The following is a 13011-nucleotide window of genomic DNA, read 5'->3' as shown; positions in this document are numbered from 1 at the left end:
CATTAAAGATGAATACTTTTCTAACATTGACTATTTTAGTTTAGTATTCTGTCCAAGGGACAAATCCCATTACAACGACTTTAAAAAGGCATAATATATATTGCTGGTAATATTTTTATGTTGGCCTCTATAGTAGTTAGTTTAAAACTCTATGTCGAGTTATCAAATCAAATCAATCTTTATTTGTAGCCTATAGCCCAATATCACAAAACACGTTTTTATCAGTGGGCTTTACAAATTAAAACATATAACAACATTGTAAATGATGGAGTTACAGCTAAATGAAAATACAAAATAGTGTATGTAATACAAATAGAAATACAAAATAAATTAAAATAACAAAAAAACATTCAAATTATTCAAATTAAGTACCATCAAAATCAAATGAATAAAATGTGAGCTCTAACCGAAGGCTTTGTTAAAAATGTAGGTCTTCGCACTTTTGCAAGTTATGAGATCTTTCATTGTTTTTCTCCATCAATAGAAACCCAAAGCATTTCTTAGTTATTTTTACATAGAAAACCGATAATAATAATAATGTGATAATGAATATTATACATTCCATTACATGTCAATTATTAGACGCTTTTATCCAAAGCGACATACATACTCAATACTGTGGGCAATCCCCACAGGAGCAATTTGGGGTGAAGTGTCTTCAGGGACACAACAACATGCTGACTGCAGTGGGGTTTGAACCTGTGACCCCCTGATCCCAACAACAACCCTCTATCCACAGCACCACGTGCCTTGTTATAAAAGAAGCATTGCATTGAGCTCCCCTTTGCAAGTGTATTGCCTGAACCCTACCCACTACAGTAGCAGTATCCTCCAGTGTCTGATCCCAGTGCATTCATGTGGCATTTCCTGCACCTCTCTCTATCAACTAATTACAGCTCATTTCCCTCACTTTGAGCTGCAGGGCGAGCTAAGCAGACGGGACATGTTCTTCACCACATTGGGAGGGCAGCCCGTAGATGCCAGTCACTATTAAAGTCAATATGACTCTAAGCCGCTCACAGTTCCTATCGCAGCTGATAAGATATATAGCTCAAATTATTCATGATACAATTAAGGCATGTTTCTATGTTGACTTCCTTCATTGAGGAACCAGTGTAGCCTGCGGTGTAGTCACAGGTATTAAAGCTACATCCTTCAGACGTATGGATGTAGTGGTTGTTGCATAAGCCAAAATACAAACCCCCTTCCTTTATGTAACCCCCAAGACAAACACTCTCTGGGAAGCTGTCAAATCCACTCACTTCATATAAGCATATCATGGGTTTGCGAGTCCCTATGTAAACAAAATGTCCCTCAGCCTAGAAAGGTATTTCTTAACATCTGCACCTTTCAAAAATGACTGCTTTGATTTCAAGTACTGGTATTCCTAAATTAAGTTATTTGGTTGTATTCAATTGTTATTGCTGTTGAGTTTAAAATTGAGAAAAAAACAACAAGAAATATCTTATATAGCTGAGGAAAAAACAGATGTAAACGTGTTCATGGCAGCTCTTCAAAGCAGCGATGGGGAACGAGTATTTCCTAAGCTCCTTTGCTTTTGGCACAATAGCCTGAGAATTCATTACAATAATAATATTGAGGCGTCTGTGTTTCTTCCGAATCAAAAACTTGTTGGTACATTTTGCAAGAGACGAACATTTTCTCAAAAGACAAATCTGTAACTTAACTACAATCATCCTAATTGTTATGTGGGCCCTTTGTGCAAACAGTCGCAGCTTTTTTGTCTCAAAGTACACACTCTTTCAAGGAGAAGCATTTGGGGCTATTTTCATTCAAGTTTTACTACAGCCTTAGGGACTATTTTGTGTAGTGAAGATCTAAAGCAGAGCTCAACTACAATGAACAATTATTTAAAGATGACATCTACAAAGCTATCTGCTACAAAGTTGATGTAAGTAACCGAACATGGTTTAAAAACAGCTTAGTTTGTTTGACCAACATTTAAAATGTTATAGCAGTCAGTGAAACAAAGTGTGTGATCTGAACGTTTTTTAAATTACATGACTCGAACTGCTGAATGAAAAAATATATACACTTTTTGTACAGACTTTCTTTAAGCACCCCGTCCCCGTGGGACCTTGTTAGCGCTGGCTTCTCAATCTTCCAAACTAAACAAACTAGAACAAGCCAGGTTCGGCCCACACAGTAAATCAGTCATCCATGATCCACAGTCTGAAATACAAAGCCCTGTGTCCTTCCCTGGTTATTATTTTCTCCTTCATGTATTGCCATGGCGGGCGGCGGTGCTTTCTTTGATGGTTGCCAGCGTAGCAGCAAGTGGTGCACCGGAGCACCGCAGGTTGGCATCTCCTGCGGTGTTTGGAGAAGAATCCGTGTGTAACCGTGTGCCCCGTGTCATAATCGCCTCAAGCCTTGAAGGCTCTGTCAGCAAGTTGTCCTTCTCCAAAAAGATCAGGGGACAAAGCATTATGGGAAAAAGCAATACGCAGACAAATGGAGATTTTTACAACAGCTGCTCCGAACACAGCAGTAGGCGTGTTAGAAGCAGCCCTCCCGCCTGTGAAAGCATTTTCTCTCAGCCTTTGAGGAACAAAGGGAACCGCCATTCCAGCAGCTCTCTCTGAATTGTACTACAGCCCATGGAAGAAATACAACCGATTTGTACCCATAAGTGTTTATTCGTAGCGTGTTACATGACCGTGTATAGTTTGTTCTTGAATTCTGGTAGACACCCTCTCAGGCCTATTCAAATGGCGGCCCGCGGGCCATATGCGGCCCAGAACCAACTCCCGAGTGGCCCAGCCTCTGTTTACTCTGAAGCGTAAAAGAGACACACCGGTCATTGATCTTGTGGAGCAGATGCGCGAGTCATTGCCCAAGTCAAGCTGGACCTTTTCGCGACCGACTTGAGTACGGGTGATACGGCTGATGATAGCGCTATATGAAACGTTAGAGTCTAACGTTTCATATAGCGCTATCATCAGGCTATGTTATCAATAATGTCTAATACTTTGGTTTACGACCTACTAGGCTTATTAGCATCTTTTAGCAGGCTAAACTAACACGGGAATATGGTAGGCTTCTAAACATCACCATTTAGCATGGCTGTTTGTTAGCATTCTGATGATAGCATGTTTTAGCTCAAATCATTGCTGTGAGGCTCACAGATCTGCTAGCTTCCATATTATCTGCCTTGTTCATTTTAAATCAAAAACACTTCAAGACTTGGACGAAAGTGATAGAAGAGGGAAATAAAATGATGTTGAATGCTTTAGAATCAGCAACTTGTTTACCATAAACATGCTCTATCTTATCATATTTTTCAACAGATAAAGCATTAGTATTTGATGAATACTTCTTGGCTGAGGAAGATCCAACTTCACTTTAGATGTTTATGCAGCTTGACAGGCTAAAAAAAACTCAAATGCACAGTAAAGGTTCAGCTCAATATGAATCAAATCAAATATTGTTGCACTTTGAAAGGCACTTTAAATTAATGTTATGAATGGGTCACTTTTAAAATGGTAAGAGATAAATCAATATAAATTATTATTTTGATATAGTTTACATGCTTTCATCCCTTTGTCGCTGATACAAATATTGTTATACCGAAAATGTGAATCAGTATTTCTTAGGGACAGCTGAGTTTGGGTGTATGTAAAACAGCATAACATTATTCTTTTAACAATATAATTGTAAGATAAAAATATATATTGTTGCTATAAACAGTGAACAATATTCTCCTCTTTGATTTATTCAGAGATGTCGTTTTCTTTTCTTTTTAAAGGTCATGTAGTGAGAATGTGATACAATATGTAAATGTGTTATTTGTCAAAACACAAACATTATAATTTTCAGAACTTGCATGTCTATCAAATGTGGCTTTGATTGTACCCTTCTTCCTCCAAAAACATCTATTGGCAGGTTTTTTCCCTTTTTTGTTTACTTCGATGTTGTGGTGTGTGTGTGTGTGTGTGTGTGTGTGTGTGTGTGTGTGTGTGTGTGTGTGTGTGTGTGTGTGTGTGTGTGTGTGTGTGTGTGTGTGTGTGTGTGTGTGTGTGTGTGTGTGCGTGCGTGCGTGCGTGCGTGCGTCCTAATTAGGGAGTCTTGTCAAAAGTCAGCATCTACTTTATAAAAGCCTGACATTCTGGGGGATGTTCCTCTTTGAAAACACATCTCCTGAAGAACCAAAGATGTACGATGGACCTCTGAACTGAGCTGGGGAGGCGTGGCTTATGAGTTTAATCATGATATAACAGCACATACGGTCTCTTTCACATAACACCGAACCACATCTCTAAAAAATAGCCCCAATAAGGAGCATGCGTCAACTTGGGTGCAATGAAAATGACTGAGTTTTAACAACCACAATAATACTGAACTCTGCACATATTGTCACCCGTTATTGCCATAATCAGTAGCAAATTGTTTTATTTTTTGAATCTCTGGAAGTAATGATATCCTCTGGAGAGGAAATCCCACTGAATTGAAGATGTATGTCCAGTGCTTTAATCATTATGAAAATACATCAAAACATTTGAACATGTGACCACAACAATAAGACATGTAGTTGATCACTTACCCTAACACCCATACCACTCAATACGTTCTAAGCAAAGGGACACATATGGCTTTAGGCATGCTATGTGTTAAGGCTAACAAAATGTAATCGTAGTATCACCATTTGCTTTATGTATTCCAATCTTTAGTCAAACAATATATATAGAATGTAGTACAGCTGAGATAAGGAAAAGTAGAATTGTCGCAAACAGTTTATCTACCCTTTGAGTCAAGAAAGAGAAACTCTCTCACTTATGGGCACTTGCAAATAGGCTGCTTACCCAGTTACTTTACATATATGTGATGGATTTAGACAGAGCACATGCACAGAAACATGGAGGTGAACTTCAGGTTCAGGTGTCCACAGGTTTCATGGCCGAGTTTCATCGGGACAACAGCTGGCCGCCGTAAGAGTTCTGCACCTTGTTGCTCCGACCAGCTTCTTCGCCCGGATTAGGGCTTTGCTGTCCATCTGTCGGGCGTCGACTTACATTTAAGCCCTGCCATTTCACAGGCCGAGCAGCAGCCAACACGCCTACCAGGCAGCTAAGCTTCTCAATGACACAAGGGTAACCTTTCTAGAGAAATTCAGCTAGGCGACATTTATAGCAATGTTAAAGTGATCTTTCTTGGGGAGCTAAAGGTCACTCTCCTGGTTAAGATGGATTTAACGCAGAGTGGCCGTCACTATACATGTTCTGTGTTATAACTCTAAACTGCTGCTTACGGCAAATAATTGAACCAATAACCATTTTATGTAGCAGTGACATTTATAAGCTGATTTTTAATTGTTTCACTGATTAATTATCCAATGAAAAAAACATAGTATGTACATCTTAAAATCTAGTAAATGTGGTTTCGAGTTAGGGTTTGCTTTACTATCACAGCCATTCAAATAGTACAGTAGATGCAATTCTACAGCTTGGTCCGTCCTCTCAGGATACAACTGCCAGCTGACTTAGCAGTTTGCAGAGGAATAGGAATTAAAGGCTTTTAACACTATGTGTAACAGATAATGTCAGCATCTTCTTAAGGATATCAAAAGCTTACAGGTATTTACCTAGGCTCAGGAGTGATGCTGCGACAGGTAAACGAAAGCTTTTAGCAACACTTTACTTGTAACAATACCCTCCCTACTTGAAATGCTAGAACAATTAAAACAACTCACTGCAAGTGGGTGCACACAACCTGTTCAATCAACAAGGTGCAAAGTGAAAAATATCGTTATCTTTATTAGAAAAATTGTTGTTTGAGTGGCTTGGGTATATAACGAAACAATATCTTAAGCACCGTATTAAGATTGTCCGTATTATTATGATAGATCCACTGATGGCTGCTCGTACGCCACTATGTTATAATAGGAACATAGGGAACCGTTCATTTCCTGATATGATTCAACATCTTCAGGGTCCCTGTGGATTCTATCATAAAGGCATTCGTTGATATTGTTATTACTGGTCTTGCCCCATAGGGTCCTTATTTATTCATCAATGATGTCTTACTTCTACTCGGCCACATGTTTTTCTTTGAGAAGCACTCCCCCTCTCACTTCACGTCAATTAATGTAATTCTCTGCCTGCAAGGGAATGATAACACCAGATCATTAACAACACAGAGCGGCAAATGTGTACCGGTGGATGCCATTCTTCATCCTAATGTGTCCCTGGCTGTACTTATTTGCCATGTGCAATAAAGTTGCCGTAAAAAAAAAAGAAAAAGGAATGACTGTAAAAACTCAACATCTCTCTCTAATGGCTCTTGGGAAAATAATACGATGGATCATAATGGAGTAATCAAGTTCAGTGTTATTTTGTGTCGTGTTATTGTGTGGATAATTTAAAACTGTAGAGGATTAAGAAGACTCATTACAAGGTCTCACCTGGGTCTATAACCTGCTCAAGTTGAAGTCATGGACCTTTACCAACGGGATTATGATTTGACCATTTTCTTTATTGGGTTTCAGTATCAGTGGTAATAGAGTTGGACATAATAGTATCTCATCGACTGATATTCAATATGTGATAGCCACATGATACAGGGAGACTGATGGAATTGAGCTTGCGATAAGGACACTCCTTCTTCTTAGGTGTCTTAGCATGCCATACGCGGCCCCGCTCCACTCCATCTAACGGCACTCAGCGCTGACTTGATCAATGGGGGTTAAGGAATAAGAATGATTCAGGATGGCTCGAGGCGGGAAGGAGCACAGCAGGCTCTGGTGAGGGTAACAATCATCTCCGCCTGTTTTGAAATCTCCCGGTTTCACTAGATTAAAGATGGTTTCATCAAATTTCATATCTGGACTTTGACCTCTGAAGTAATAAAGTACAATTGTGTGAAATAAATCTAACCCGTAAACCCTTTTTTATGAGTCTGATGTCCAGTTGCATGTTGGTTTAGTTGGAAGAAGTTATTATGTGATCACAATGGTAGTAACATGTCACCCCATGATTAACTGTAGACCGTAATGTAACTGTAATATCAGGTTTTGTGCCGCCTTTGCTCTACACAGTCATACTCGTCAAATGTAACATGGTCCTTGAAATCTGTTCAAGCAAAAACACGTGCACTATCCGTCACAAACCTTATGTGGATCAGCAACAACGCACCATGTGATCATGTGGCAATTTACAGAGAGAGATGAAACTGCATAATACTGACGAAGGTCTTTGTATGGTGACAGCAGCCTTCACACGCAGACAGGAGTCCCCCAGAGACATGTCTTGATGAGAGTGAACTAGATATGAAGGGGGTTTATTTTCTCACACTTCACTGAGAGTTAATTACAGTTCCATAACATGTACTTGAATGTTGAAAAACTACATATTTTAATTGATGGTTAAACATTTAATTAAAACATCCGTCTACAATCATAGCATTAGTGACACTATCATTAATTCACCCTTTAATGTTGAGGATGCCATTTTAGTTTTTTACATATAACTGGAAATTATGAAATGATAACATCAATTGTTAATAACGTTGTAAGTGGAATATGTGAAAGCATGCTTAAAGATAGAATTGGAGTTAAATGTTTTAGTTTTTTTTTTCTTAAACCCCGTATTTATCTCTCTGAATCCAATTCCCTGGTGGTGTAAGGTCTATATTTTATCGTAAAGGATTGCATGAGCCAAGTGTCAGCCACAGCACATACATCACACTTGCCACCATCCGTCTTTGATTGCATCCTCCTGTTACTGCTGCTCCACCCCCCTACTGCTTCTTTTTAAAACTCAAACAGTGAACGCAGGCTAGACGTAGGATGAAAAGCGTAGGGGATTGAAAAATAAAAAGACGTTATGGACCCAGATCAAACCACAGATGTGCTCACAGATGTGCTCAACATGAAGCTCTGCCCCTTCACTTCATGTCAGGGTGATGCAATTGACTGATTGATCATCTGTACGGTGTGGACTGGAAATGGTGTTCAGAATACAGGAGACAAAATTAGAGCGTGGATGAGATGTATGTAGATTACTAGGATGTGTTGGGCATTTGAATGTCTTGGTAGAATCAGTACTTCCTAAGATATCACAACCTGTGTCACAAATAGCAGTGCATTCACAGCAGCTGCTTGCATTTGAAATACCTTTTGAAGCTCTGTGTAGAAAAGTGAACGATGCAAAATTCAGAACCGTCAGCACTCTCAATTATGCAAGCACATACCTTATTCCTCGTAACCGCCCACCACTATTCATCTAGAGTCTGTGGCATGAATATTGCAGCGGGATTCATACTCTCTGTTCTGTTAGGAACTGTGTCACACCAGAATGGCATTTTTCAGCATTTGTATGTTGAACTAACCGTCCAGCGGAAAATGCAAGCAATGGCGAAGGAAAGTGTTTTAGTATACTGCATATTTTAATTTCACTCTATAGCTCAAACCATGGCATACAATCTCATTGCACATGTTCCTATATTCCTCTTTCAGCTGATGTACTTAATGTTCCAGATCTGCACTGAAATGCTCGGTAGTTTATTATTGGTGTCAAAGCTGGTACATTTCATTTTCAAACTAAATGGTTTTCCTCTTCTTTGTGTCTCCCCAGGTAACCGATAAGATGGCGGCCAGGGAAGCGACTGGGCACAGCTACCTGGTGGCTTTCTGGCAGCCCATTCTGATACTGATGCTTGGCGCCGTGCTGTCTGGCTCAACTACAGGCTGCCCATCCCGCTGTGAGTGCAATGTTCAAGAGCGCTCTGTGATGTGCCACCGCAAAAAGCTCATGACAGTTCCCGAGGGCATTCCTGCAGAAACAAAACTGCTGGACCTGAGCAAGAACCGCATCAGAACCATCAACCCAGACGAGTTTGCCATGTTTCCCAACCTCGAAAACCTGGAGCTCAGTGAAAACACCATCTCCACCATTGAACCTGGAGCATTCAATAACCTTTACGGTCTGCGGACATTAGGGCTGCGTAGCAACAAGCTCAAGCTGATACAGCTCGGGGTCTTCACAGGCCTGAGCAATCTCACACAGCTGGACATAAGTGAGAACAAGATTGTCATCCTGTTGGACTACATGTTCCAGGATTTGTACAACCTGCGGTCCTTAGAGGTGGGTGATAATGACCTTGTTTTCATCTCCCACCGAGCTTTTCACGGGCTTAGTAGCCTTGAGCATCTGAGTCTTGAGAAGTGCAACCTGTCCTCCGTACCAACAGATGCTTTTACACACCTTCACAATTTGATCACGCTCAGGCTGCGTCTCCTCAATATCAATGTGATACGGGATTATTCCTTCAAACGGCTCTACCGGCTGAAAGTGTTGGAAATAGCCAATTGGCCTTATCTGGATACGATGACTCCAAACTGCTTGTATGGATTAAATCTCACCTCCCTGACCATTGCAAATGCCAACCTGACAACAATTCCTTATGTTGCCCTGCGGCACTTGGTCTATTTGCGCTTTCTTAATCTCTCCTATAACCCTATCCATACCATTGAGGGGAATAAGCTTCATGACCTTCTGCGTCTGCAGGAATTCCACCTGGTTGGAGGCAGACTGGCAATGATTGAGCCCTACTCTTTCCGTGGTCTAAACTACCTGAAGATCCTAAATGTTTCTGGAAACACCCTAACTACTTTAGAGGAGTCTGCTTTCCATTCAGTCGGCAACCTCGAAACCCTTGCCTTGTACGATAACCCCCTGGCCTGTGACTGCAGACTGTTATGGGTTTTCCGACGACGCTGGAGACTGAACTTCAACAGGCAGCAGCCTACCTGTGCCTCCCCTGAGTTTGTCCAAGGCAAAGAATTCAAAGACTTTCCAGATGTCCTGCAGCCAAACTACTTCACGTGTCGCAAGTCTAGGATTAGGGATCGCAAAGCTCAGCAGAAATATGTTGACGAGGGAGCCATTGTTCATTTCGCTTGCCAAGCAGAGGGAGATCCTTCTCCAGTGATAATGTGGCTCTCTCCGCAGAAGAAGTTCATCACCTCCAAGACAATTGGAAGGCTTTCCGTGTTGCCAGATGGTACCCTGGAGGTCCGATATGCCCAGACCCAAGACAATGGTACATATGCGTGTATAGCTAGCAACGCCGGCGGAAATGACAGCTCCCCTGCTCACCTTCACATCCATAGCTACTCGCCTGACTGGCCACAAAGGTCCAACAAGACTTTAGCCTTCATCTCCAACCAGCCCGCTGAAACTGGTAATGGTACACGAGCCAATGCCCCTTTCCCCTTTGATATTAAGACGTTGATCATTGCCACTACAATGGGCTTCATCTCTTTTCTCGGTGTCGTCTTGTTTTGCCTGGTGCTGCTCTTCCTATGGAGTAGAGGTAAAGGCGCCACGAAGCACAACATCGAGATCGAGTATGTGCCACGGAAATCGGACGCTGGCATGAGCAGCAGCACAGCGGATGCTCCTCGCAAGTTTAACATGAAAATGATATAACCCAGACGAGGAATTTATTCATTTTGAACAAAAAAAAAGACAAATGGAAAAGAAGACATTTTCTTTCCTCCCTTACCAACCTGTGGATCCTGGTCTGTGAACATAGAGTAAATTCTGATGGAAGTGCTAAAGAAGAGAGCACTTCCTGACTTGTGAAGGCATCAACTGAAAGTCAACTTTGTCATATCAGTTCATATTCCTGTGGATTTATACTGGGAACAATATATCTGAAAAGAAAACACTTCAAACAGCCAGTATGGGAGGGGCAGATCAAACATCGCTGTTTTGTGTCTGTATTTTTTTATTTTATGTTATTTTTTTCTTACATTTGTTTCCAAGGTTGGATGTCAAGTTATGAATGAGATTTGTATAGGTTGATGAGCACATGTATACAACGTACACTTTAAATGAATCACCATTATACTATGTTCTACATATGGTCCGTTTTATTTCCTACAGTGATGATTGTTCTGGAAACCATCAAATGTATATGTTGGTCACAATCGCTGATGAAAACAAAAGAGTATGTCCCACCAGTGAGCAGAGATATATAACAAAGTATAGCACAATGACATGATAGGAAATACAGAACGAGGCACAATAGAACATCTTATTTGCAGCTCATTCATAGCCAACTTATTGTCTGAGAAAGAACAATGAAGGGTACTCTAAACCAGTTGGTCATTAGGTGACCTGACAAACAGAATGATACACATAAGTGCTCTGAAATGACATAATGCAGATATATAAGGGTACATACTGTATAGTGCCACTTAAAATATTAATTGCAATGCTCAGTTATGTACTGTACAAATCAAACAAAAGGGTATGTAAGAATCAATTTAATGTGACTAACAGGATTTTTATCATTGGGAAATTGCTCTCGTAAAGCCTTGTGAGCCATGTATCTGATATCAGTGTCAATGTCAGTCACCCCTATTATGCACACAGTGCACAAACATGGATGGAGAGCAGGATACATAATGAAATGTGAGATGTTGCTGATATGATGGAGCTCTGTACCAACAATAGATGAAGCTGAATAGTTAATTTTAGGACGTTGATACTGTAAGCGCTTAATAATGGTTTTATTTGTGCTCAACATGATTGTGAGAAAGAAAAAGTTTGGTGCTCACATGTTTTAATAGATGTGCTCTTCAAGCTGTAGAATACTTCTTTCATAGTTTTCTTTTTTTTCTTGATCGTTTTACAAAATCAATTGTTTATGTCGATGATCCCCCCCCCATCAAAGCCATGGACATATTACCCTCCAGGATCATTTAAAGGTTTGCTATTCCCCAGAAATGTGCAATGTTTGTCAGTGGAAAAAGAACTGTGCATATAATGCTCCCAGTTGGACCTGCATATACACATCTGACGTTACAGCCTTTTCCTTTCCGAGCACACATTGTGGACAGCTTGGCTTTGCAACATGTGTGAGGATGAAGGCTAAGTTATTTATGATGGATGACATTACAGACAACGACAAAGTAATGGGCTGGAAGTATGGACAGAATATGCAGATGGTTTGAGTGACACAGATGGTTTTACCCACGGAGCAATCTGAAGCAGCTTTGGTGTAATCCATTTTGCATAAAGAAAAAAAAAATACCACTGGATATGGCTCATCGTTCTCCCTCTTGCTGAATGCTCTCTTTGTTCAAAGCGTGGCTACTGTACCCAGCCTTTTTTTGGTCCCGAGTGATCCCGGGAATCCGTTGTTTGTTTCTGTTCGACCATTTTATTTTTTTTGACCCAGGACTATGTTGAACATGTTGTCCAAGCCAACTTTTTACTAAAAACAAAAGTTACAAAAATAAATCTATGGAAAATACATTCAAATTGTTCTGTGCAATAAAGGTAATATGCAGATTTTTTTTTTTTAATTAACAAAATTTCATTGATGTTGAATTGTTGAGAATATGGTATGTTGTATTAAACAATCTATGGACTTTTTTAAACACATGATGGTCCTATCTTGATTTAAAAAAGGTGTTGTTGGTAAAGACTGTCTTATTGCCAAAAACTACAGCCGTGTGTGTCTGTGTGTAGGGTTGAATAACATTGGTTCATACCAATGTCACATAAATTACATTGTGTACATACGAGTCCTAATACATTTTATTTTTCCTCTATACAGATTTATGAAAGTGAAATATAGTGTAATACCCCTTTAATGTGTTTTTACACATGTCAAATCTGAAGTCTAGCTGCACATTTGGCTGTATTTTTTTGTATCTATCAGTGAACAAATAAACAATTTAATGTTTATTTTCTTTGATTGGATACCTCATTAAATGATTATGCAGACCGCAAGGTAATTTACCATCATGTATTCCAATGCTAATTACTTGTTTACAGGGCATTGGTTTGTCACATGTTTACTTGTCTGGCCTCTAAACATTAATTAACCACCATTAGTAAAGGATCACAAACATTAAGTATAGGGAATATTATTCATTAGCACTGCTAATGTGTCATGTTAAAAATATACTTCTGTATATTGGCAAGGTAATTAGTTGGTGACGTTCAAAAGTGTTTCATATTAGGGTGTCTCTTAGTG

The 13011-nt window shown here is 40.0% G+C and overlaps 1 protein-coding gene across 2 annotated transcripts in view; it reads left to right on the top strand.

Moving 5' to 3' along the window:
* Nucleotides 1-12734, top strand: part of lingo1a (leucine rich repeat and Ig domain containing 1a) — a 147286-nt gene extending 134552 nt beyond the window's left edge. For both annotated transcript variants that reach the window (XM_034086065.2, XM_034086064.2), the window contains one exon: nt 8592-12734. In XM_034086065.2, coding sequence (XP_033941956.1) covers nt 8604-10448 — 1845 coding nt within the window. In that variant the 5' untranslated portion in view covers nt 8592-8603 and the 3' untranslated portion in view covers nt 10449-12734. The remainder of the gene's footprint in view (nt 1-8591) is intronic.
* Nucleotides 12735-13011: the final 277 nt, after the last annotated feature.

Source organism: Pseudochaenichthys georgianus, chromosome 6 (assembly GCF_902827115.2).
Source record: "Pseudochaenichthys georgianus chromosome 6, fPseGeo1.2, whole genome shotgun sequence".
Classification (NCBI taxonomy): Eukaryota; Metazoa; Chordata; class Actinopteri; order Perciformes; family Channichthyidae; genus Pseudochaenichthys; species Pseudochaenichthys georgianus.
This window is presented reverse-complemented; position numbering and strand designations above follow the sequence as displayed.